General features: G+C 44.9%; 1 protein-coding gene across 1 annotated transcript in view; it reads left to right on the top strand.

The window, feature by feature from the left end:
- The window catches only part of ARHGAP42 (Rho GTPase activating protein 42), a 359,221-nt gene that overhangs the window by 285,384 nt on the left and 46,125 nt on the right, over positions 1-27,712 (top strand). The window contains exons 10-13 of the mRNA XM_033949795.1: positions 5,482-5,591; positions 12,707-12,785; positions 14,718-14,757; positions 20,895-20,957. Coding sequence (XP_033805686.1) covers positions 5,482-5,591; positions 12,707-12,785; positions 14,718-14,757; positions 20,895-20,957 — 292 coding nt within the window. The remainder of the gene's footprint in view (positions 1-5,481; positions 5,592-12,706; positions 12,786-14,717; positions 14,758-20,894; positions 20,958-27,712) is intronic.

Consider the following 27,712-nt stretch of genomic DNA (forward strand, 5'->3'; position numbering starts at 1 on the left):
GTTGTGTGCGATCTTCTCGTTTATACTGGGGTTCCCCCAGGACAGAGTTGGGTATCCCTGACTTATATCCTGTGCAGTGATTAGGCAAGCCAGGTTTGGCTTAGGAAACAGTATTGCATTTAAGTGATAAAGTGCAGAAAAATGCCTCATAGATGATGCTATACAATACTAAACAATGAATTGTAATGAAACATAGAAACATGATGGCAGATAAAGCCAAATGGCCCCTCCACAGCATCCACTGTCTTCTCCTCTCCCTATTGGCTAGGGCTCTTAACACTTGCATTGTGATGTCATAGAGCTTTATGGTTATAGAAACTTGATGGCAGATAAAGGCTAAATGGCCCATCTAGTCTGCCCATCCTCAGTAACATTATCTCTTTCTCTCTCCGAGAGACCCCACGTGCCTATCCCAGGCCCTCTTGAATTCAGACACAGTCTCCGTTTCCACCACCTCTTCCACGAGACTGTTCCACGCATCTGCCACCCTTTCCGTAAAAAAGTATTTAGTCAGATTACTCCGGAGCCCATCACCTCTTAACTTCATCCTAGGCCCTCTCATCGCAGAGCTTCCTTTCAAATGAAAGAGATTTGACTCATGCACATTTATATTGCTTAGGTATTTCAACGTCTCTATCATATCTCCCCTCTCCTGCCTTTCCTCCGAAGTATACAGATTGAGATCTTTAAGTCTGTCCCCATATGCCATATGTTGAAATACCACACACCATAAGAACATATAAGAACATAAGAATTGCCACTGCTGAGTCAGACCAGTGGTCCATCTTACCCAGCAGTCCGCTCAGCACCCTAACTGAGACTAGCCCTACCAGCGCATGTTCTTGTTCAACAGAAACTTGTCTAACTTTGTCTTGAATCCTTGGAGGGTGTTTTCCCCCTATAACAGCCTCTGGAAGGGCGTTCCAGCTTTCTACCACTCTCTGGGTGAAGAAGAACTTCCTTACATTTGTACGGAATCTATCCCCTTTCAACTTTAGAGAGTGCCCTCTTGTTCTCCCTACCTTGGAGAGGGTGAACAACCTGCCTTATCTACTAAGTCTATTCCCTTCAGTACCTTGAATGTTTCGATCATGTCCCCTCTCAATCTCCTCTGTTCGAGAGAGAAGAGGCCCAGTTTCTCTAATCTTTCGCTGTACGGCAGCTCCTCCAGCCCCTTAACCATCTTAGTCGCTCTTCTCTGGACCCTTTCAAGTAGTACCGTGTCCTTCTTCAGGTACGGTGACCAGTGCTGGATGCAGTACTCCAGGTGAGGGCGTACCATGGCCCGGTACAGCGGCATGATAACCTTCTCTGATCTGTTCATGATCCCCTTCTTTATCATTCCTAGCATTCTGTTTGCTCTTTTTTGCTGCCGCCGCACATTGTGTGGACGGCTTCATTGACTTGTTGATCAGAACTCCCAAGTCCCTTTCCTGGGAGGTCTCTCCAAGTACCACCCCGGACATCTTGTATTCATGCATGAGATTTTTGTTACCGACATGCATCACTTTACACTTATCCACGTTGAACCTCATCTGCCATGTCGATGCCCATTCCTCGAGCTTGATTATGTCACGTTGCAGATCTTCGCAATCCCCCTGCATCTTTACTACTCTGAATAACTTTGTATCATTCGCAAATTTAATCACCTCGCTCGTCGTACCTATGTCCAGATCATTTATAAAGATGTTAAAGAGCACGGGTCCAAGCACCGAGCCCTGCGGCACCCCACTGGTGACGCTCTTCCAGTCCGAGTATTGTCCATTTACCCCCACTCTCTGTTTCCTATGCTCTAGCCAGTTTTTAATCCATGTGAGTATTTCACCCTCAATTCCATGGCTTGCAATTTTCCGAAGTAGTCGTTCATGTGGAACCTTGTCGAACGCCTTCTGAAAATCCAGATATACAATGTCGACTGGATCGCCCTTGTCTATCTGTCTGTTTACTCCCTCAAAGAAGTGCAGCAAGTTCGTCAAACACAATCTGCCTTTGCTAAAACCGTGCTGACTGGTCCTCATCAGCCCGTTTCCGTCAAGGTTATCAATGATGCTGTCCTTTATCAGTGACTCTACCATCTTTCCCGGTACAGAGGTCAGACTCACCGGTCTGTAGTTCCCCGGATCTCCCCTCAAACCTTTCTTGAAGATAGGTGTAACATTCGCTATCTTCCAGTCTTCCGGAATCTTTCCCAATTTGATTGACAGATTGGCTATTAGTTGAAGCAGTTCAGCTATGGTCCCTTTCAGTTCCTTGATGACCCTCGGATGGATGCCATCCGGTCCCGTGGATTTATCACTCTTAAGCCTATCAATCTGCCTACATACCTCCTCTAGACTGACCGTCAATCCTGTCAGCTTTCCATCTTCGTTTCCAGCATATAGCCTGATGCTGTGTACATCTTCTTCGGTAAATACAGATGCAAAAAATGTGTTCAGTTTGTCAGCGATTGCTTTGTCCTCCTTTAGTGCTCCCTTTATTCCATGGTCATCCAACGGTCCCACCACTTCCTTTGCGGGTCGTTTCCCCTTAATATATCGAAAGAAGGCTTGAAGTTCTTCGCCTCCTTGGCTATTTTTTCCTCGTAGTCTCTTTTGGCCCCTTTTACCGCCTTATGGCACCTGCGTTGATGTTGTTTGTGCTTGTTCTAGTTTTCATCCGTTTTTGACCTTTTCCATTCCTTAAATGAAGTTTTCTTGTCTCTGATTGCTTCCTTCACCTCTACAGTGAGCCACTCTGGTTCTTTGTTCTTTTTCCTCTTGGATCCCTTGTTGATACGCGGTATATATATATTTTACGCCTCAGTGACTGTGTCCTTAAAAAGGAACCAAGCTTGCTCTAGCGTTTTTACAGTGCTTATCCTCTTCTTAATCTTCTTCCCTACCATGAGCCTCATCCCTTCGTAATTCCCTTTTTGGAAGTTCAGTGCCGTGGCTGTCGTTTTGGACCGATGTTTCTCCCCTGCGCCAAGATCAAAGCGGATCATATTGTGATCACTGCTTCCCAGCGTCCCTTCTACTTCTACATCTTGTGCTGGTCCTCGCAGGCCATTTAGAATTAAGTCCAGAATTGCATTTCCTCTAGTATTTTCCTTGACAAGTTGTTCCAGGAAACAATCGCCTACAGCATCCAAGAACTTGGTCTCTCTAATGCAGCCGGAGATGCCTAGGTTCCAGTCTATTCCTGGATAGTTGAAGTCACCCATGATAACTGTGTTGCCTCCCTTGCAGTTGCGTTTAATCTCGTCTGTCATTTCTCCATCAATTTCTTTGGACTGCCTTCCATTTGAAAACCTTTTATTATTATAAAAGTACCTGGAATACAAGTTAACACTAGAAAATTTGGCTGGGAACTTTGGAACAGTGTTAGCATAATATTTGTGATTGCATGTTAGATTTTGGCCCTGATTCTGGAAGCGGCACCAGAAAATAGGCAGGGTTAGGTGCCCTAACGCAACCTACATTAATTGGTTTAATTGCTTTTAAGCGACACAGTAATTGACCGCATTGTTTAAAGCAATTAAAATCGCATTAAACAAAAAAAGATAGGCTACTGCTGGTGCCTATATTTCTGGCACCAGAATCTCATCTACGGAGGTGCCTACCAGCACCTAAGGTCAACAGAGGCTTGGTTAGACGCTGGCAGGCACCTCCGTAGAAGCAATTCACGTCAAACATAGGTGCCGTAAATGTAGGCTTTCAAAACCCTGGCCTACATGTCTGGCACCTATGTATAACCTGGCCACGATTCTGCAACCGACGCCGGTGCTCGATTGACATGCGACTGGCGCCGGTTGCAGAATCCGGCACCTTGTGACTAACAATTCAGCTTCATTTCACAGTAAAGAGAACTTGGCAAAAGACTAGCATGATAACAATAGGCAAGTCAATATTCAAATTCTTCAGTTGGTGGTTTTATCTACTGACTGCGGGGTTTAAAAATGTTCCCAGATATTCAGTGCGGGCTGCTCTCCGGATAGCGGTGCTAAGTATCAGGTATACCTCAGAAAACCAGCAAAATAACCTCCATACACATGAACTGCAGATAATGAAAACTGAAATAGAAGCCACCTTAATATTGACCCGGGCGGAGGGGGGGATTATTTCTTTTAGTTTTGTAAGAGAGAGAAAATTTCAAGTAGCAATAGGGGTAAATTTTGCAACAAACTGCCTGAATCCCTACGGCAGGCTCTGTCTCTGGCAGTGTTCAAGGCCAAGTTAAAAAGCCCGCCTATATGTCATGTCTGTCTGTCCAAGTTCGATTGTAAGTTCTTCCGAGCAGGGACCGTCTATTAAATGTCAAATTGTACAGTGCTGCATATGCCTTTCAGCGCTACATAAGTGGTAAATAGTGGTAGTAGGATAGCAGAACTAAATATTACTGCCTCTTGCCCTGGATAACGCCAAGGTGGTCTGTAATGATTTTCAGAGTCATTATCCAGATAATGCCACTAAAAATTGTTGGATGCCCCCAGCCCATGGAATTTACACAGGTGGCAAATACTACTTAACTGGATAACTGCTTTGGAATATCGGGCAGAGGGTATCTTTATTGATAAATAGTCAGTGTTGACGTAATCCATAATTGCCTTACTTTTTTGGAATAATCAGTTTCATACAAGAGGTCTGCATGGGAATGGGGATCGCGGGAATCCTGTGGGTCCCGCGGGAATCCCCCCTAACCCACGGGACTCCCACAGGGACCCCCTCTGGCCCACGGGACTCCCACGGGGACCCCCCTCTAGCCAACGGGACTCCCACGGGAATGGAAGGCTTTGGAAGCAGGGTTCGTCCATATAATATAATGGACATGTCAGCCTTAGTAAAAGAGGGGGGTTTATAAGTTAATTACCTGAACAGAAAACAAAAAAAGGGTTCCACCAAAGAGATTCCACAAGGAAAACAGCAACGCAAACACAAAAGAAACTGTGGACTTGATGATCCTGTCAGAAGTAATTGCTGCTTTTTATGGGGACGGGCAGGGATGGAGGTAATTCCTTGCGGGGATGGGTGGGGATGGAGAGGATCCTGACAGGGATGAGTGGGGATGGAGAGGATCCTGGCGGGGATGGAGAGGATCCTGACAGGGACAGGTGGTGATGGAGAGGATCCTGGCGGGGATGGAGAGGATCCTGACGGGGACGGGTGGGGACGGAGAGGATCCTGGCGGGAACGGGTGGGGACGGAGAGGATCCTGGCGGGTATGGGTGGGATTTCTGTCCCCGTGCAACTCTCTATTTCATACCCACTCTAGGTCCGTGCCTGTGTACTGTTAGATAACAGATCTAAGCTGCCACCTGCCCATGAGGGGACTTCATTTTATTTATACTGTGTTGCCTATACAGAAGGGGAATAATGTTAATGCATGAGGAAGGAGAGGCCTGAGTAGAATTATTTGATTTTACTGAGCTCGTTAGTTATTTGTCATAGCACAGGGCATTTGATGAGTTTCTCTGAAGCGACACACTCTTCTTTTTCCTAATAGAATGGTTTGGTCACAAGTCCACCTGAGATGTTCAAGTTAAAAACCTGCATCCGGAGGAAAACGGACTCGATCGACAAACGCTTCTGTTTTGATATAGAAGTGCTTGAAAGGTTTGATGTCTTTGTTTTTAATTTTACGTTAAACATACAAAGTCTGCATTGAATTCCAGGCAAACACTGAGTGAAAATGTACAATTCTGAAATAGTGCTTACCGTATATACTCGAATATAAGTTGATCCGAATACAAGTCGAGACCCCCATTTTTCTCCCCAAAAGGAGGGAAAAAATGGTTGACTCGAATATAAGTCGGGCGGCTTAATATTCAAGTGCCCTGCCCTGCCGGGATCTGCACTCAGTGCCCCTTCCCTCCCCCCCATCAGGCTCTGCACCCAGCCTCTTCCCTGCCAGGCACTGCACACATCCCCCTTCCCTCCCTCCCTCCCAGGCTCTCCACCCTGTCCCCCCTCCTTGCCCTGTCCATCATACTTCCTCTGCTACTGGAATCCTCTGGTGGTCCAGAGGTGTAGTGGGCAGGAGCGAGCTTTCCACGCTCCTGCCCTGATGCTAACCCGGTCGGTCGCTACTGCGAGTTCCGGCTTCAACCACTGAGCGGTACCGAATAGGAGCATGGTTTGGGGCTGCAGCTCGGCACTAAGCGGCTTTCTGAATGGCTCCCGCAAATTCTCGCATAGCATTCCACAAAGAGTTCATTGTAACTACTTCGAGCTTTTGCAGCTGCCGCACAGCTAATCTCTTTGCATTTGTACTTGTTAAGCGTCACTAACCTGTACCTTTTTTTCTTAGCCCCCCATTATTATTTCTTAATTTTGAGTGTATAATGTTAGCCATATTGATATTTTATTTCTTTAATGTGTATCTTTAATTATGTTTAATTACTAGATGGCTTGCATTTTTCTGTTTCAAGTGTAGTATTTGTGTTGTAATTAAAACATTTATCAATTTTTTTTTTTTTTAAGAAAAAGCAGCGGTCCCAGCATAGACCCCTGGGGAACCCCACTTATTTACCCTTCTCCATCGAGAACGTTGACCATTTAACCCTACTCTGTTTTCTATCTTTCAACCAGTTCTTAATCCTGTGCGGTGAAAAACAAGGACTGTCCATGTTTCGGCAGTACTAGCCTTCCTCAGGAGAACTCCTTAGTGCCCGGAGGTACATCTGTTGTATACAGAGCTTCTTGAAGTTAATCTGTCTGTCTGCTGCCGAAACATGGATTGTGTTAGGTCTTTGTTTTTCACTGCAGATCTTCTACAAAAGGGTATAGCTGTTTTGATTAACGTTTTAATAAATGAATGTACGTATATATTTGGTTTCCTTTAAATTTTTTTTTTTTATATATATTTTCCTGCAATCATCTGGGTACAATATATATTTTGCTCCACTGTGTTCCACGTCTTTTGTATCCCCTTTTTATTGGTTGTACTAAGTTGCTTCTTGGGTTGGTTCAATTCTGGTCTCCTTATCTCAAGAAAGATATAGCGGCGCTATCCCTCTACCCTTCCTTTTTATTTTTATTTACTCATTGTAATTAAAACTTCCCTATCCCCTAGTACCTTTCATCTCTAATAAGTCTTAATTTATCATAGTTTTAGTTTTACCCTCTTCTTATTTTATTTCACTTAAATCTTAAATTTTATTAGATTTCTCTAATTTTTAATATTGTAAACCGTTCAGATACATGTGATGGTCGGACTATCAAGCCATAAATAAACTTGAAACTTAAACTTGAAACTTCAAGATGATAAAGGGGATGGAACTTCTCTCGTATGAGGAAAGACTAAAATGGTTAGGGCTCTTCAGCTTGGAAAAGAGATGGCTGAGGGGAGATAGGATTGATGTCTACAAAATCCTGAGTGGAGTAGAACGGCTACAAGTAGATCGATTTTTTTTTTTTTTTTTACTCCGTCAATATTACAAAGACTAGGGGCCACTCGATGAAGTTACAGGGAAATACTTTTTAAAACCAATAAGAGGAAATTTTTTTTTCTCACTCAGAGAATAGTTAAGCTGTGGAACGCGTTGCCTGAGGTTGTGGTAAAAGCGGATAGCCTAGCTAGTTTTAAGAAAGGTTTGGACAAATTCCTGGAGGAAAAGTCCATAGTCTCTTATTAAGACATGGGGGAAGCTGCTGCTTGCCCTGGATCAGTAGCATGGAATGTTGGCTACTCTTTGAAATTCTAGAATCTTGCTACTTTCTGGGATTCCCGAATCTTGCTAGTCTTTGAGATTCTGTTTGGAATGTTGCTACTCTTTGAGTTTTGGACAGGTACTAGGGACCTGGATTGATCACCGTGAAAGTGGGCTACTGGGCTTGATGGACCATTAGTCTGACCCAGTAAGGCTAGTCTTATGTTCTTACTAAACCTATTAACCCTGATAAGTTTCTTTGCTATTGGAAGGTGTTCCATTGAAGTGACATGTCCCAGTATCAGGTGTGCTGGTCTTTGGCTGTTTGAACAGGAGCATATTATATCACAAGCAAGCATGTTTGCCTTCCCGCTGACAAAAGGCATGCACTGTCATCTGACATCTACAGCTGATACTGATCTTATTAAAAACTCATTACAAATGTAAACAATATGGTCATGGATCCATTCAGTAATAAGACTGAGCATTAACACAAGTGGAACAGGCCACCTGTGCATGTTTTTCCTAATAGAAAACATGTGATTTGATTATAGGCCTTATGCTGCATTGTAACAGCTCCTGTATCTTATTGAAACAAATGACCTTTTGATTACGCTGTGTTTTTAGTCACTCAGCTTAAAATTTATAATACAGCTCGTCTCTCTCTCTTTTAGAAAGATTTAGGAACTGCAAATAGAATTATAATCGGATCCTTCTAGGAATTAGATACATAAAGAGAATAAGAATATGTAGTAGAGATGCAGAGAATATTACATTTAATACTCTGTACTATTGATGTGACCTGCGATTCAGGGCTCTCTGGAATTATCTGGCTTGGGTTTCTCGTTCAGCTACATTGCAATTTTGTCATTTCATTGTTTTTATATGCACTATTTTGCACATGTATTTGAGGAGGGGTAGCTTTATTAAATTTATAATCAGCACATGAGAACATAAGAACATAAGCAATTCCTCCGCTGGGTCAGACCTGAGGTCCATTGTGCCCAGCAGTCCGCTCACGCGGCGGCCCAACAGGTCCAGGACCTGTGCAGTAATCCTCTATCTATACCCCTCTATCCCCTTTTCCAGTAGGTAATTGCCCAATCCTTTCTTAAACCCCATTACCTTACTCTGCCCTATTACGTCCTCAGGAAGCGCATTCCAGGTGTCCACCACACGTTGGATAAAGAAGAACTTCCTAGCATTCGTTTTGAATCTGTCCCCTTTCAACTTTTCCAAGTGCCCTCTTGTTCTTTTATTTTTTGAAAGTTTGAAGAATCTGTCTCTCTCCACTTTCTCTATGCCCTTCATGATCTTGTAAGTCTCTATCATATCCCCTCTAAGTCTCCTCTTCTCCAGAGAAAAAAGACCCAGTTTCTCCAATCTCTCAGCGTATGGAAGGTTTTCCATACCTTTTATCAGACGCGTCGCTCTCCTCTGAACCCTTTCGAGTAACGCCATATCCTTCTTAAGGTACGGCGACCAAAATTGGACGCAGTACTCCAGATGCGGACGCACCATCGCCCGATACAATGGCAGAATAACTTCTTTCGTTCTGGTCGCAATACCCTTCTTGATTATACCAAGCATTCTATTCGCTCTCTTAGCGGCCGCTGCACACTGTGCCATCGGCTTCATTGTCATTTCCACCATTACCCCCAAGTCCCTTTCCTGTGTACTCTCATTTCTATGAGCTAATTGATAGCATAGGGTTAGCGCGAGGGCCTTAACACAAACTAGGTGGTGGCCGGGGCTCACGTAGTAAGATTTAAAATGGCCGTTTTCCAGCAAAAGTAGCCTTAGCGCGGCCCTTACGCGAGTCTGTCAGGCTTTTGCCACAGCTTTACTAAAAGGGCCCTGAAGGTTACTGCAGCGGGATATGTCTTGGTTTATTAGGGAAGCAGCTATACCGCTCATCGACCATTTTAAAATATTGAAGCCCAAATAGCCCTGGGTGCCTCCAGCTTAATTATTATTGCAGTTTTTACATTGGCCACCTATAGAGGTTCATATCCAGAGTGGAACAAATAAGGGTTTTGATGATTTTGTTCAAATTTGCCTCACATTAATTTGTTATCCCAATTAACTAAAGTCAACAAAAAAGTTTAAAAAAAATATAGTTCAATGACAAAATCTATATGAACAATTAATAGTATAAGGCAAGATGGATAAATTATAGAACGTATAACTTACCCCCTCCTTTATAAAGCCACGCTATCATTTTTAGCGCTGGCCATGGCGGTAACAGCTCAGTGACTAAAGAGGCAATGTCGCAGGACTGCTCCAGGGCTGCCTTCTGGATGAATCCCTCCTTCCAAACGTCTATGAACTCCCCTCCGTCCTACCCCGAAGCACCAGTATTGCTGCGGTCCTGAGCCGCAAAGCCATCCTCCCTCCCTCAAGCCCAGAAGTGGCAAAAGCAGGCGGCGGTCCTGAGCCGTGAACTCCCTTGGCTCTCTCTCATCCTTACCCAAAGTTCAGCAGTCGGCAGTCGGCAGCCTCAAAACAGGCTGCTCGCGGCCAGCCCCGGCAGGTCCTTTCCTGTCTGAGGAAAGGCCCTGCAAGACAGATACTGAGCTCACGAGGACAGGATGGGGATGGAACACTATCATGCCACTATCCCTCTCCCGGTCCGTGCTTAGCAGCTTTTTACCCCAAAGGAGCAAATACAGCTCCTTTGGATTTTTACAGACAGATAGGTACAGATAGAACTAGAGGTAGGTTATAAAAGTGGACAAAAACCACTTCACAGGTCACGGACCTGGTGGGCCACCGCGGGAGCGGACCGCTGGGCGAGATGGACCTCTAGTCTGACTCAGTGGAGGCAACTTCTTATGTTCTTATGTTCAAATGCATCCCTCTTCACGTCTTCACATTAAATTTTTAACTGCCAAACATCAGACCATTCTTCCAACCTTCACAGATCTCTTTTCATGTTTTCTACTCCCCCCAGCATGTCCACTCTGTTGCTAATCTTGGTGTCATTTGCAGAAAGGTACACTTTACCTTCCACACCTTCAGAAATATCACTCACAAATATATTAAACAGAACAGGCCCCGGTACTGATCCCTGAGGCAAGAGCACAGCACTGCTCACCTTTCTTCGGAGCAAATTCCATTCACCGACACCCATTGTCATCTGTCAGTCAACCAATTTCTAATCCAGGTCACAGTGCTCAATTATGAATGGCTCAGAGACTCCGACCACGTTCTTTCCCTCGCATCCTAACATCACAAAGCTAGTCACTGACCACTGGGACAGCGGTGTCCTACGTCAACCGACAAAGAGGCACCAAGAGTGCCTCATTATGTCTAGAAGCTCAGCTCTTCTTTCGGTGGGCAGAAACTCATCTGCAGGCTCTCAGCTGCACATGCTGTGGGAGTGGAGAATGTTCAGGCAGACTCTCTCAGTCAGCAGATGTTCGACCCAGGGGAGTAGTGGCTCTCCCCACAAGTGCTTGATGCCATTGTAGAGTGGTGGAGGCTGATGGATCTCATGGCCTCATCAGCAAACACAAAGTTGGATCGCTTTTACAGCCAAAAATACTAGCCCTGAAGTACTGGGTTCAACACGTTGGTCCAGACGTGACCAGAGATGGGTCTCTCATATGTATTTCCCCTGTGGCCCATGTTAGGTCGAGTCATTCATAGAATTGGTGATTTATCAAGGGCTGGTTGTCCTAGTGGTGCCTGATTAGCCCCACAAACCGAGGTATGCGGACCTAGTTCTCCTACGGAGAGACGAAGGCCTCACACTGAAGGTTCAGGCGGTGACGGAACAAAAGCGCACCAACAATTCAGAGCAAAACTTCAGCGTGCCGCGGGAAAACCTTCTTTTAAAGGGCTCCGACAGGGGCTGTGAGGGGGAACTTCCCCCACTCTACTTAATAGGGATCGCGCTGCCGTGTTGTAGGGTGTGGGGGGTGTAACCCCACACACACACATTATACTGAAAACTTAACTTTTTCCCCCAAAAATAGGGAAAAGTTAAGTTTCCAGTATAATGTGGGGTTACAACCCCCCCAAAGCCAGCGCGATCCCTATTAAGTAAAGTGGGGGGGTTCCCCACCAACACCCCGCTTCGGAGCCCTTTAAAAGAAGGTTTTCCTGCGGAACGATGAAGTCTTGCGCTGAATTGTTGGCGCACGTTTGTCTCGCGCGCTTAAGACTATGAACCGTTCAGGCAGATCTCCTGACACAGGGTCTGGTTCCCATAGGTCCCCACCGAAAATCCAGAATGAGGAGCCCTTGCAAGTCCAGATCTTGCTATTCCTGGAAATTTTGCAGGAAGGACTTGAGAAGGGCCTGTGGTGAGATCGTTGAAAGTGCAGATAAGCAGGCCTTTCATGCTTCTGAGTTCAGGGGGAGGGAAAAAGGTCTCTGGCCTCTCGCCCAGTTGTAGCAAGGTTCTGAAAAAGGGCTCTCGGGTTGCGCCCTCCGGTGCGCCTACTATTCCCATCCTGGAATCTCAATACCATTTTGCAAGGTCTTAGTAGGCTTCCCTCTTAAATCTCACGGTCAAGACGGTGTTCTTGGTGGCAATTACAACAGCAAGACGAGTCTGTGAGTTTCAAGCTCTGTCTTGCAGGGAGTCGTTACTTAAGATTACAGAAGCAAGGTTTTCCTTATACACAGTTCCATCCTTTCTACTAAAAATAATCGCTACCTTCCATGTCAATCAGGAAGCCCATTTGCTTACCTTTCAGCCTACGGAGGTCAAAAGGAAAAGGACAAAATATTGCATTTGGTAGACATCAAGAGAGTGCTTTACTACCTCGAAGTTAGCAAAGAGTTTTGAGTTTCTGATCATATTTTTGTTCTGACTAGCCATGCTAAGAAAGGCAGGTCTAATGGCAATTTCCTCTGGTATATGGGCTGTGGTAAGCAGCTGCCGATCGTGTTGAAGGCACACACTACCAGATGGGTGGCTACCTCATGAGCAGAAGCTCGGTCGGTCTCACATTTAATCTGTTTTCATCTCTATTAGAGCTAAGTATGCAAAAGTTTCAGAAAATGTAAAGATGGGTTGGTTGAAAATATTGAAAAGATATTTTAATTACATATTGTTTCTTCTATAAGGCAGGGGATCATTACACTGCAGGCTTTATCTGATGCAAACAGGAAACTTTGGCTAGAAGCCATGGATGGCAAAGAACCGGTAAGGAAATGTACATTTATTGCAGTTAGATTTTCAGTTTACTATGTTTTTGCAAAATGTTCTAGTGAGAATAATAGCGGAATGCCAATTTTATATGAGTTTTATTTTATATGTTTATTTTGTCATAATTTGATTATGTATGTTCTAGTGGAACCCGCAAAGAACTATGGATGAAGCGGGATACAATTTTTTAAATAAAGATGTTCTGTGTTTGTGCCATCAAATGATGTCGTTAATGTTATAATTTTTCATTAATGTATTGAATGTTCCGCTATTTTGTATAATATGTAGATCAAATGATATCACTTGCATTTTTGATCATCCTGTTGCCTATGGAGAGTGTCTGTTAGAGATAAGCAGCTTTCCTTCAAAGAGGGAGCAAAATTTTGTATCTGGTTTGGGAGTGCAACTGCTGGGCTGAGTTGAAAGAGGATACAAAACTGAGAGGGGGGGAAGACGGCAAGTAGTTGAGAATGAACACTTATGGCGCTGTAGCTCAATAGAGGGACCTAAGAGAGGCAGATGATCTGCAATGATTCCGGGGTAGAACAAAGAGCAGACCTAACGAGTTAATGGAGCAAAAAGAAATTAAATGTAATGTGCCTGACGTGGCCACGTTTCGCCCGAAGGCTGCATCAGAGGCAAAACAAACAATCCAGAGTATTTAAACCACTTCCTGGTTGAAGGAGTACTGCAGCACAATTACTGGGGCTGAATTTTTGGGTGACGGGACAGAAGCGCATGAGACTTCGGCACGCCAACATTGCTGCGCAGACAATTCAACGCAAGACCCACCTAAAAACTTACTTTTAAAGAGCTTACTTTTAAAGTACCCCCCCCACACACACACTTTACTTCATACTCTTCATGCTGCCATTGGGAAGGGGTGGGGGTGCAACCCCCCACATTATAGAGAAAACTTAACTTTTTCATAAAAAATTGGGAAAAAGTTAAGTTTACTCTATAATGGAGGATTCCAACCCCCCAACCCCCCCAACGGCAGAGCGAAGAGTATGAAGTAAACTGGAGGGGGTTTCCCCAATCACATCCCGCATCGAAGCTCTTTAAAAGTAAGTTTTTAGGCGGCGCGCTTGGGTCTTACGCTGAATTGTCTGCGCTGCAATGTCGGCGTGCCGAAGTCCCGCGCGCCAATGACTATGAATCAATTTTTGTACCAGTGAGAAGAGTATTCTTTGTGTTTAAATACTCTGGATTGTTTGTTTTGCCTTTGATGCTGCCTTAGAGCGAAATGTGGCCATGTCAGGCACATGGTTCGTTAAATTTTTTTTTTCCATGCAGTGGCGTTATAAGGTGGTGTGGGGGAGGAGGACAGTCTGCCCCGGGCACCGTCTTCCTAAGGGTGTGGCACCCCTCCTTTTCTCTGCCCCCGCTCCTCTCCTTGCTGTGCACCCTTTGCTTTCCCCCGTATCTTATTTTTACTTCCTCGGCGCGAGGTTGCTGCCCACGTCGGCATCAGCACACTCTCTGACGTCACTTCCGGGACCCACGCCTAGGAAGTGACGAAGTGACGTCAAAGGACGAGCCGATATCGACATGGGCATGCTGTTCATTACTTAGATGTAAAAAAAGGGACGGGGACGCGCCGCTCACCCTTACTCGCCACTGGTTCCATGTACTCGTTTAGTCTGGTCTTTCTTCTGCCGCCGTAGTACAATAGACACTGGTTCTGATTTTGCTATGAGCTGCCAGATGAGCAGAAAACTACCAGATGAAAAAAGGAATGCATTTAATTTGTTTTCTTTATTGTACCTCTTAGGATCACCCTTCATCCATCCAATTATGTAATTTCCAGTGTAACGGCTGCAATATAAGTAGATCCATAGCAGCTGAAAGCGCATGGTCATTAAATGAGAGATCCTGAATCACTTGACGCCGAAAGCTAACCTGAATATTTTTTTTTTATTCTTTCAGATTTATACACTGCCAGCAATAATCAGCAAAAAAGAAGAAAGTAAGATATTTGAATACATTGTATTGCATTACCATATAAACGCGAATATAAACTGACCCAAATATAAACAGAAGTAACCTTTCCTCCCTTCCCAAAAAAGGAGGAAAAAAGGTTGACTCGATTATAAACCCGGGGGGGGGGGGGGTTAATATTCAAGTGCAGTGCCTTGCCTTGCCTTGCTCTGCTCTGAACCCAGCCTCCTTCCTTTCCTGCCCTATTAGAGTTCTGTACCTGCCCCCCACCCCCTCCTTCCAGCGGGCCTGCCGTAAGTGCTGGTGGTCCAGCAATGAGTGAGTTCACGGCAGCCAATCAGCTAAAGGCTCTGCATAGGCAGAAGTGAAGGAAGGTCGCTCCTGCTGCGGTTCACCGCAAAAATTCTTAGAATTGGCTAGGACAGGAGGTGGGAAGGATCCCTGCTGTCCCAGCCCACCGCTGGACCACCAGGTCTCATGGCAGGCTCAGTAGAGGCCTGCAACAGGTTCAGGGACTGGGCGAGTCAGCGCTGACCCAAATATATAACAAGACACCCATTTTGGGGCCTTTTTTGGCCCCAAAATCTTGATTTATATTTGAGTATATACAGTATGTGGGTTTTGGAGGAGGGGGGCTCTAAAGTGTTACTACAAGTAATTGCTATTTTGCCAAACTTTGACACAGTGATTTTACTGTTGGTGGTCTAATTATTGAAAGTTTGGTGAATCTAATGGTCCCTCATCTTTCTAGTGTGCTCTCTTATATTGAAAACTAAATGGTTATAGCGCACAGTTTTGATACAAACATCAGTTTTTGCTAGCTCTTTAGTCTTCTCTGTGCAGGGTTGGCTTTCCGGGGGGGGGAGGAGGGGGGAATAAACAGGGCAGCTGCCCTAGGTCCCACTCTCCAGAGGGCCCCCTGGGCAAAGATGTCCTTCCCTTCTCCCCAGCTGGTTCTGAGGCCCCCTCACTTGTAAAAATACAAGGGGGTTGCCAACACGGCAGCAGTCCTCTAGCATTGCCCAAAGCCTCCTCATCACTGTTGCTTTGCCGCAGTCTGCCCCCTCTAATGCAAGTTCCTGTTTCCACTTGGGCAGACCGTGACAGAGGAGGCCGCAAGCAGCATTAGAGAACCACTGCTGTGCCGGTGACGACTTTGCATTTGTGCAGTTGAGCGGGGCTTCAGAACTGGCTGGGGAGAAGGAAAGGACATCCTGGCTCATGGAGTCCCCCTGGAGCAGCTGATTTTAAAATGAAGGGGAGGGATTCTGGATGGGAGGGCATGTGGTGGCCCCTTGAGTGGTGAGGAGGGAGAAGGGAGAGAGCTAGATGGGAGGACATTTGGTAGGTAAGGAAACTGAGGGAGGGGACAGAGAGGAGAGGAATTTTTTTTTGGGGGGGGGCTTCTTAATTTTTGCCCCGAGCCCCAGCATGTCTAACACCTGTCTCTATGGGTTATCCCGTGAAGATTTCTTTCTATGTACCTTTTCCTATACACCTGTGAATTTTGCTGACTCAAACAACCTGAAACCAGCTTCTTAATTTTACTGTAACATTTTGCTGATTTATTTATTTCCATATAATACTGCTTATATGTTTTTTTGTACTGGAGCTTTAAGTACTGAAGATGCGTAAATTGCTTAATGCAGTTGAATGGTTCCATCTTCCAAAACGGAAAGGGCATCGTTTAAATTGCAAAATACTTTCAAATTGCATTTTGGCATAAGCTGAAAATGAGTGGAATAAAAACTGAGAGCCACAGTTATTGGAACAAGATGAAAGAACAGGCACCTCTGTGGTGGTTCATCTGGGTTCTTTCTTTTTAATGCATTATTAGACCGAAATTTTCTATGAGTATCAGCTGATGCTTTACGTCCTAAAATTGTTTCTAGTAATTATTAGCCAATGAAAAACAACAGAAAAAAAAAGAGACCCAAGTCTCCACAGAAAACAAAGGCAAAACAAAACAAAACTGTGCAAACCAACAATGTTCAAAAACTTCATTTTATTTCTTCAAAAAGACTAAAACCACTGTCCACATTGGTATGAAACGGACCCAGCACGGGCCGTGTTTCGGTAAAACACTTTCCTCAGGGGTCCTAAGACATTAATATAAAACAACAAATATAAATAATAATAAATTACACATTATGAATAAATGAATATTGGAGAACGTATGACAAAAACATAGGACAATGAAAGGTAAAATGAATGATGAGTAAATGAATATGGAAAAGTGTATGACAAGACAAAAGGTGCCAGAAGGTAGTGATACAGGAAAACCATATATAAAACCCATATCCCAAATCCTAAAATTGTTTCTAGTAGTTATTATACTGCATTTTTTTTTAAATGATGGCGCCATAAATTAATTTGCAATACAATGATCCTCTGAAGCTTTTTTTTTTTGTGTGTGTGTGTGAATCAGGCATTCATCTCCTACAGGCACTTGGTAACTAGTTTGGAGTGCATTTAAACTCGATCATAAATCTTTGAGTGACACAGACAGGAGAAGGAATACACAGCAGAGACCATAATTTTTCACTGCACTCTTAATCCCGTCATTTCGCCATAACACATTCATCAGCTTTTGATTTCTTTTCCTGGAACTTGTACAGCAGCTGCTCCGTTGACTTCAGTGGGGCTGTAGCAGATTGCTACAGCAACTCCTTGGAGCGACTGAAGGCGCTAATCTTGTGCGTGTGCTAAAAATGCTAGTGCACCTTCGTAAAAAGAGCCCTTTGGGGTCTTTCAATCAAACATCTGTTATATACCGTGTAGATTAAAGCAGAAAACAATGCCCAGAGCCAAGCACAATCAAAAGAGAAGAGGGAGAGATAAAAAGAAGTTGCTTGGGATAACTCTAAGAAAAGTTTGGGCGGGATGTGGCAGAACAAATATTGGCTAGTAGTTGATTTAGAGTAGTCGGGACTCCTCTCATATGAGGGAACACTAAGACATAACGGTTACATAATTAATTAAACAATTTTGGTTAAAGTCACAATGAAAATGTGGAGGGGCATAATCAAAAAAACCGTCTAAGTCCCCTTTTGGCCTAAGTCCTTAAACGTTGAAAGCAGAAGCAGGGAAAGTGTCCATAACCAAAACAAACGTCCTTGTTTTGATTATGACCTGCCTCTACTAAACGCCCAGATCACCACTACAACTACAAGTATACCCCCACGACGTCTACACTTTTTGGCCATAATGAACCAAAAAAATGTCTAAGCCCCAAATGTCCAACAGAATGGCTTTTAGGCGAAAGAAGAGCCAGTCCTTCGCCTAGAAGCTGGATTCTGTAACCGGTGTCTGTCAAAAACAACACCGGTTACAGAATTCCCTCCCCCCAAAATGATCCAGGCAGGAGAGTACCCAAGCCCTCCTGCCCTGTCGAACCGCGAACCCCCCCCCCCCCCCACTGACAACATCGAGGCAAGAGGGAGCCCAAGCCCTCTTGCCCCGGCGTTCTTGCCCCTCCCCCCCGACTCAATATGGCCAGGAGGGAGTCCAAGCCCTCCTGGCCCCAGCAACCCCCCCCCTCTCCGACACAATGGGCCAGGAGAGAGCCCAAGCTCTCTTGGCCCCGGCGACCCCCCACCCGCCACTACAATGCTCCCCTATGGGAATCCCAGGCCCTCCTGCCCTCGACACAACCCCCCTCCCCCAACAACTGGCTGACCCCACGACCCCCCCCACCCCCTTCCCCATACCTTTAACATTGGCCAGACGGACGGGTGCCAAGCCCACCCGTCCGGCAGGCCAGCCGGGTCCAGAATGGGGCCGGATTGGCCCAGGCAGCAGAAACCCCAATCAGAATAGGCCCGGGAGCCTTAGGCCACTCCTGTGGGCGGGGCCTTAGGCACATGGGCCCAACCCTGGGATCGGTAGCATGGAAGGTTGCTACTATTTGGGTCTCTGCCAGGATTGGCCACTGTGGAAACAGGAATACTAGGCTAGATGGATCATTGGTGTGACCCAATATAGCTATTATGTTCTTATTTATTTATATCTCATCATCCTTGAAGAGCTCAGAATGGGTTATAAGTTTACATACATAATAAGGCATAAAAGGATTTGCATAATAAAGTAGAAAAGAGTATTGTAATGTGGAACATGGCAATATATTTTAGATCATGACATGATAGGACAATACATAGGGGAGCATGATAGTACTATTTATCACTTATACAGTACTCCCCTGATATTCGCGGGGGTTTCATTCCAGGAACCCCCTGCAAATCTTGAAAAAACGCAAATACGGTTTTTCATGGGGGAGACTGGAGAGGGCAGCGGGAGAGGCAGGAGAGAGCAGCCGGAGCACTGGCGAGTGAAGGAAATCACTCGTTGTATGCTCCGACCGCCTCTTCCTGCACTAAAGTCGGGCCTCACCAATTAGGAGCTGCTTTGGCACGCAGCTCCTGATTGGTACGGCCCGACTTTAGTGCAGGAAGAGGCGGTCAGAGCATACAGCGAGTGATTTCCTGCACTCGCCGGTGCTCCTGCTGCTCTCTCCTGCCTCTCCAGCTGTCCTCTCCTGGTCGGTGGTTTGCGGTCGGAAAATACCACGAATGACCGGGACCGTGAACCGCCGACTGTGAATGACCGGAGGAACATTTTATAGCACTAAAAGACATGCAGTGCTGTACGTTTTGACATTTAATAGATAATCACTGCCCAGAAGAGCTTACGGTCTAACTTGGACAGAAAGACATGACATATAGGGTTAAAGATGCAGAACACAAGGTGAGAGGAGTTAGCAGTTAAAGGCAGTCTTGAAAAGGTGGCCTTCTTAACTGGGCCTTGAAAACTGCCAGACGGAGCCTGCCATAGGGATTCGGACAGGTTATTTCAAGCATATGGCACAACAAGGGAGAAGGGGTCTGGAGTTGGCGGAGGAAGAGAAGGGCACAGACATGAGGAACTTGTCAGCTGAGTTGAGCTCATTGGGGGTAACATAAGGGGAGATAAGTGAAGAGAGACAGTGAGGGGCAGCCCAAGTGAGTGCATTTGTAGGTCAGTAAGAGGAGTTTGAATTGTATTCGGAAATGGATGGGAAGCCAGTGAAGTGACTTTAGGAGAGGGGTAACGTGAGCATAGAGGCTCTCACGGAATATGAGTTGAGCAGCTGAATTCTGGATGGATTGCAGGGGAGAGAGATGTCTAAGCAGAAGGCCTGATAGTTGCGAGTTGCAGTAGTCTAAGTGAGAGGTGATGAGGGTGTGGACAAGGGTTTTGGTAGTGTGCTCAGAGAGGAAGGGTGGGATTTTGGTAATTTTATAGAGGAAGAACTAGCAGGTTTTAGTGATATGTTGTATCTGGGCAGTGAAGGAGAGAGAGAGAAAGGAGTCAAAGATGACTCTGAGATTACGAGCAGACAAAACAGGAAGGATGAAAGTGTTTATCCACAGAGACAGAGAATGAGGGAAGCAGGGAGGTGGGTTTAGGCGGGAAGATGAGCAGCTCCTTTTTAGCCATATTCAGTTTTAGATGGCTGTGAGACATCCAGATGGCAATGTCGCCCAGACAGGCTTAGAATCTGGTCTGGGTTTCTCAGAGATATCTTGTGCAGAGAGGTAGATCTGTAGATAAGTCAAAAAGCCTGGCAGTACTTAATGTTTATCTTAGCTCAGTTTAGTTGTTCTTTTAAACCACTGTGATGCCTTTTTTGGGCCATTCTGGTGGTGTACCAGGTATGCATAAAAATAAGATTACATAAGATACACCTTATGACTGAAATAAATGCACTGTTTGCACAGGCTGTGTGTTATTACCATGTGCTCTATATAATGCAGTATTTTGCTTTTTGTAATAGCTTCCTTTTCTGCGTATCATTCACCATATTTTTTATGTCATTAAAGTGACCAATGTTTGGTAAAGTTTGTTGGTGATTAGGGGGCCTGGGGAAAAAAAGATGAGACATTCTGTGGTTAGCTGGGGACAGGGGGAGGGAAAGAGATGACCAAGACTAGAAAGAGGGCTATGGGGCACTATGGCTTCCACCCAGCGACTACAGGCTTCAGATATAGGGGGAAGGGTGTTTCAGAAGCAAATTTGCTGCCCTTATGCTAATTTCACAGAGACTTTAGTACTGTAATGTTTCTAAAAATGTCAGGCGGCATCGTGGAATGTAGAGTAACATTTGTTGTTGTTTTTTTAAATTAACAGTGTTCTTAAATGAAGCAGGTTTTAACTTTGTGCGGAAGTGCATTCATGCTGTAGAAACCAGAGGTATGTGTGCAGTTTCCTATATTATTGTATGTTATATGGATGTATAAATGCTAAGCCAATTTAAAAAAAAATGTTATCTTTTGGTTGTAATTTTTTTATTTTTTAGGTTGAGTCCACAAGTGACTTCCTATAACAAATATTTCCACTACTGTTCCACTAGCAATACCATGGTTAGATTCAAACAAATAGTCTCTTAACATCAGTAAATCAAAACTTATGATTTTTCCTTTTAAAGAAGGAATAACTCTTCAGGCTGCCTTGAAATTTGAATCTCTACCAATCAAAGTTGTCCCCACTTTAAAACTGCTAGGAGTCACTTTTGACAGTAAATTTTCTTATCACAATCCCATTAGTACGGTTGTCCAGAAATTGTTTTCATCGTCTTGAATACATTGATCCATTCTCCAGTAATTTCTTGCATAGATTACTGTAATGCCCTATATCAGTGGTTCTTAACCTGGGTTTGACCGAACCCCAGGGGTTCGGTGAGTCAGTCTCGCGGGTTCGGCGGAGGTCAAAACACACCTCCGACTCATATAGCGCTTCAGTCACGTTCAATCATCTATCAGTTATTCAGTGATTTTGATCAAGACTGATCGTGTACTCGGTTTCTTAATCTATCAATCTGTAACTAACGCCTTATATACATCAATCAATTCCTGATCAAAATTTGTGATTTAACTGATAGATGATTGAACGTGACCGAAGCGCTTATGATTCGTGATGATACGCCCCGCTTGTCCATAATTGGCTGCAGGTGATCCCGCAACATCGCTTGGCCTATCTGTGCTGCAGGGGATTTGATGCGCACAGTAGTCGAATTGTAACTGTTGTGATGGTACGTCGTGTGATACCTATCTTAATATTTTAATCCCTTACTAACTATGTCGAGCAAAATACGAAAGTGGTCGGACGAATATGTACAATATGGATTCACATGTATAATGTAACGTGATGGGAGTCAGCGTCCTAATTGCATGATTTGCAATGCCAAGCTGAGTAATTCTAGTCTAGCTCCGGCAAAACTAAGGGAATAAAGAAGGGTTCGGTGAACACGCATATGAAACTGGTGGGGTTCAGTACCTCCAACAAGGTTAAGAACCACTTCCCTATATAAAGGCATTACTAAAAAAGAAATTAGACGACTTCAGATAGTGCAGAATACAGCTATCAAGATTATCTATGGTGCTAAGAAATACGATCACGTTTCACCTCTCCTGTTCAGCGCGCATTGGTTACCCGTTGAACATAGAATTAGTTATAAAATCTTACTCTTAACTTTTGCAACACGTTTAATCAACCAGAATTCATTGATAGACTTTTAATTCCTTACAGTCCTTCAAAATCGCTTCGTTCAATGTCACAGAAACCTTCTTGTCATACCATCATTAAAATCAATCAACACGTTGCGTTCCAATAATTTTGCGGTCACCGCCTCTTCTCTTTGGAATTCGCTGCCCAATCAGTTGCGCAGTGAATCTGCAATAAATCAATTTAAATCAAAATTTAAAACATTCTTGTTCCAGGATGCTTTTGGACAATTACTGTCCTCTTAAGGACAAAATAGAGGTTATCAGGTTGAAAATGATCTACATCAGAGTATTGCAAAATCTCCCTCTTATACATTCTTACTAGCTCCAAATGGGAAAGGAAATGTGTAATCGGGAAATTTAGGAAATGAAGATTCCTAACTCTCAAAAAAATAAAAAAAATGACCACCATAGGCTTCATATTACTACATGATAGGATAAGAGTTAGATTTCTTTTTATGGATTGTTAAAAGATAGGAAACAAAATAGGTTTAAATTAGTGGCCTTCACTACTTTGAGTGATAGCCACTTAGTTTTGCTCCAGGCTCATTGAAACCAGAGAAAATCTTTCTGTGCTGGGCTGGACACTCTTGTCTCTACTATTTGCTAGCTCTTTTGTTCCCCCTACCCTCTCCTACTGTTCCTTCGGAGTAGAGAATGACACGGGGACAAATTTTCCCCCGTCCCCGCGGGAGCTCATTTTCCCGTCCCGGCCCCGGGAGTTCTGTCCCTGTCCCATTCCTGCAAGCTCCATCCTCATCTGCACAAGCCTCAAACACGTTAAAATCCTAAGTGTTTAAGGCCTGTGTGGTTACGGCAGAGCTTACAGGAACGGGACATGGATAGCAATAAAACCCGCGGGGAAATTGAGTTCTCTACTTTAGAGCTTTCATCTCCTACACACCTTCAAAAGTTGATTTAAAAATTTCCAACCCTATACAATACCAAAGATCTTCATATGTTGCAGTGACCGAGAAGGGAGGCAGGAGAGAAGAGTGAGAGCTCATGGCTCCCTCTCCTCATAAAGAGTGCCAGTGACTATACACACTCTCCAATTCCCACCCCTAGAAGGCTCTCTTTTCATTTAATAAGTGCTACAAGGTAATTTTCATATACCACCATTAGAAACTGATAATATATTTGGTATCAAAATATCTGCTCATTGAGATTCTGCTGATTACTTGTAACTTGGATAGACATAATACTAAACTTGGTGAATCTTTAGTCTGACTTAGTCTGGTAAAGTTATGCTCTTATAAATAAGCTTGAGTTTTTGACATCTGTTTAAGCTGAGCTGGGTGAGTCAGCCTAATACTACAGTCCCTGCCTTTTAGGGCCTTCCTGCAGTGATGAGGCTGATTTGATTCTTGTGGGCTGTGATTCCACTTTGGGGGAAAAAATTAAGCACGAGCACCTAAGCTCATGGACATTATATTGAAAAATGCTGATTTAAATGAATTGTTTTCCGGGGACCTATACTAAGACTAGTGTTAAGCTGACTCTTAAATGATCTAGAACAGTGTTTTTCAACCTTTTTACACCTATGGACCGGCAGAAATAAAAGAATTATTCTGTGGACCGGCATCGGTCCGTGGACCAGCGGTTGAAGAACACTGGGCTAAGTTGTGGGCCAGACCCCGCCCATCTCTACCCAATCTCCACCCCAGACCCCGCCCCCATAATAGAACTAATTGCACCTTGCACGTCCCGTGCCTCATCTGGAAGCCTTCCCTCTGACGTTGCAACGTCAGAGAGAAGGCTTCAGGTTCAGGCGCAGGATGCACGTAGGAGCCGCTGTCCGTGGCTTTGTGCACTGAATCAGTTAGGAAGAGGGAGCTGGCTCGAAGATAACGCGCATCGATCGCACCTTGGACTGGCAGTTAAAGAACACTGTTTTGGGCCTGATGTACGTGCTGGCCCTGTGGACCGGCAGGAAATTTCTGTGGACCGGCACTGGTTCATGGACCGGTGGTTGAAGAACACTGATCTAGAAAATGTAGTAACATATAAGATGGTGAAAGTTATAGATTCTACAAATTATTCAAAGCAGTCTGGATAGGGTTGCCAGATTTTCTGTCTAGAAAATCCGGACCCCTAGACTCGCCCCCCCAGGCCCAGGTTCCATCCATCCATACCCGGTCATGTCCCGGTCCCACCTCCAATCCCACCCTGGTCCTACCCCAGCCCTACCCCCGCTGCCTGCTCTCGTCAGGCAGGACATCCACGCATGCACGCAACATCATCGCGGCGCATGTGCGGATGCTCTACTGCATGAAGGAAAGCTTTTCAAAACCCGGACAAAGTGCTTGGTTTTGAAAAGCCATCCGGATCCCCGGATGTGTCCTCAAAATGAGGACATGTCCAGGGAAATCCGTAAGTCTGGTATCCCTAAGTCTGGCAAGAAAGTAGCCCAGTGGTTAGAGCAATGAGCTGAGAGCCAGGGTTCGACCCCTACGTGTCTACCACTGACACTCCTTGAGGCCTAGAGCAAGTCATTGTCTCCTGCTGCCTCTTGTATCCACCTAGATAATAAGCAGTTTGGTAAATAGACATGTGGAGGGGCATTTTCGACTCACGGTGCCCCTATCCTCATCCTCTGTTCATGACATTTTGCACCAGCATCCCCCCTGATGGAGCCGCATGATTTCATGACTCCCGTCAGTATAGAGAGTCCCAAGAGTGGTGAGCAGACTAGATCCATGGACAAGTTCCTCACAGGACGTGGCCCCTGGATCGAGGGGATCGTAATGTGGGGTCTCTGCCTGTAGCAACTAACTGCCATTCTTTTTCTGGTAGCTTCCAAGTCTTTGCTGCTTGAACCCAAGGAGAAACCAGATAGCAGAGGAGCCCCAAAGGAGACATAAGCTCCTACTAATGAGAGGCAAAGCAGGAGTAAGGTCAAAGTCCAGCTAGTAGGGGCTAGAACAGGATCAAGAAGGGTTTTAGATGACTAGGGAACTTGGGAGAAGCAAGCAGCCAAAGCACAAGATCCCAAGTAGTGTAGGCCAAGCTTGAAATATGTTATGGTTTATAGGGCAGAAGATCTGATAGAAGTTTTTATTTTGAAGTGAAAAGTTTTGTTTGTTAGCTGGGTAATTTAATGCTGTATTTGCCTGCCTGAGAGTGAGAATTCTGGAATGTTATGTCTGCATTAGCTCTGATGAGATCACGTAGCAGCAGGGCCGGATTTAGATGAAAAGAGGCCCTAGGCTATTCCACTTATGAGGCCCTTTCACCTCCCATTTTTAAGTTTGTAAATTACATGAGAGATAATAAAATACATCATTACTGTGATATATATCAATATGTTAAATGAAACATATTGTTATTGGTTCTAACCTTTATAAAAAATGTGACACGGATCTTGAGGCCCTAGGCTGAAGCCTAGTTAGCCTATAGGAAAATCCGGCCCTGCGTAGCAGTGAGCAGTGCAGGGCAGGATTCTAAAACTGCCAGAGAGGAAAAAAAGAGTTGGCAAGAGTTCAGTTTGAAAGACAGGTTGGTCTGGGGTTTGTTTGAGAATACAGTGGTACCTTGGTTTACGAGCATAATTCGTTCCAGAAGCATGCTCGTAAACCAAATTACTCGTATATCAAAGCGAGTTTCCCCATAGAAAGTAAGGGAAACTCGCTTGATTCGTTCCCCCCCACCCCCCGAGGCCAGTGGCACTGCTCTACCTTCCCCCCCCGAGGCCAGTGGCACTGCTCTACCCCCCTCCCCCTGCAAACTGGCATTGCTTCCCCCCGCTCACGAAGGCCCCCCCCCCGCCGCGATCCGATATCCTCCCCGTACCCATCACCCACTCGAACGCATCACTTACCCCCATTGGCACCCGGCACCAAGGCACAGGACATGCCGGTGCCGGTGCCCAAGGATCTCTCATCCTTTTTGCTGGGCCTTGATCATCTGCGCAGATGCTCAAGGCCCAGCAAAAAGGATGAGAGATCTTCGGGCACCGGCATGTCCTATGCTTTGGTGCCGTTGCCGGATGCCAGATGGGGGGGTAAGTGATACGTTCGGGTGGGTGATGGGTACGGAGGATATCGGATCACGGCGGGGGGGGGGGGGCGACGCGAGCGGTGCCGGATCGCGCTGGGGGTGCCGGATAGCAGGGAAGAGGTGCTCGTACATCGAGGTAAGCTCGGTTTGCGAGGCACCAATATTGCGAATGTTTTGCTCGTTTTGCAAAACACTCGCAAACTGGTGCACTCGTAAACCGAGGTACCACTGTAGTTTAAAATACATCAGGGTTGGAAAAGTTAGGGAATTTCAATTATTTTTTTCTTTTCTGTGGGTAGTTAGAGAAAATTAAAGCAATAAACATATTTTTCAAGGTGTTAGGGTTTTGCTCCCTTTGATTTCTTTAAGTTAGGAATTAGGTTTGCTGTTGACCAAAACGGAATCTCCAAAAGAAGAAAAAAAGACAAAAGACCCTTCTCCAATGCCTAGGATGGCTTCCACTGGTGGGCTCGTTGTATTGTATTTGTTTTACTCACATTTGTGTTGGACCATTTGTGTATCTCTGCTGTTGAGTTTGTACTCTGTTGGGTTGTGATTTTTCCACCATTAATAAACATATGTTTAAAAAAAAAAGAAGCGCTGGTACCCAACGGCATGAAAAATAAACAACGGAGTCTTGTGAGAAAATTTACATTTGAAATCTGTGAGAAAAATCTTTTGAAAGGACTAAACTCTATGAGGAAAAAGTTTATTTGGGGTTTTATGTTAAAAGTTATTTGGATATATATCTTTTAGAACTGTAATAATAAAATAACAAAAACTTTTATTTCTTGTAAATTTTTTTAAAGGTAATTTTAGATTTTATGTTTAACTTTTCCCTCTCAAGAGACTGAAAATAGTGAGTTTCAAAGAGGGAGGGGTTACAGCAAGTAACCAAACAGTGACTAGGTTTCTTTAGAAATCCAGACAGGAATAAGATGGCTTCTGGCAAGAAACTCAGCCATGTTTTGAACAGACATAGCCATCCTGTCTGGTGAGTCACACTGATACTAACTGGTGTTAGATGTTCATTCCAGCTAGGGTTACCAGAAGTCCGGATTTCCCCGGATATGTCCTCATTTTGAGGACATGTCCGGGGGTCCAGATGGCTTTACAAAACCCAGCACTCAGTTTTGAAAAGCTTCTAGCAGATGCCCTCCTGCCGGATGAGAGCACACAGCGGGGTGGGGGTGGGGGTGGGGAACCAGGGCATAACGGGATGGGGATGGGTAGAACTGGATGGGCCGGGGGCGGGTCTAGGAGGTCTGGTAACACTAACTCCAGCAAATAACAGGTCTTGGCAGGCTGGTGGCGGAACCTCACACATAGAACTCCGCAAACGCAGGTTCCAGATCAGCGAACTACTTAGTTCTGCCATGTAATTCCATATTACTTGGTCTGGCTGATATTGGAGACCCGATGCCGAGTTTAATGAACGTGTGAAGC

This window comes from Geotrypetes seraphini, chromosome 6 (assembly GCF_902459505.1).
Source record: "Geotrypetes seraphini chromosome 6, aGeoSer1.1, whole genome shotgun sequence".
Taxonomy (NCBI): domain Eukaryota; kingdom Metazoa; phylum Chordata; class Amphibia; order Gymnophiona; family Dermophiidae; genus Geotrypetes; species Geotrypetes seraphini.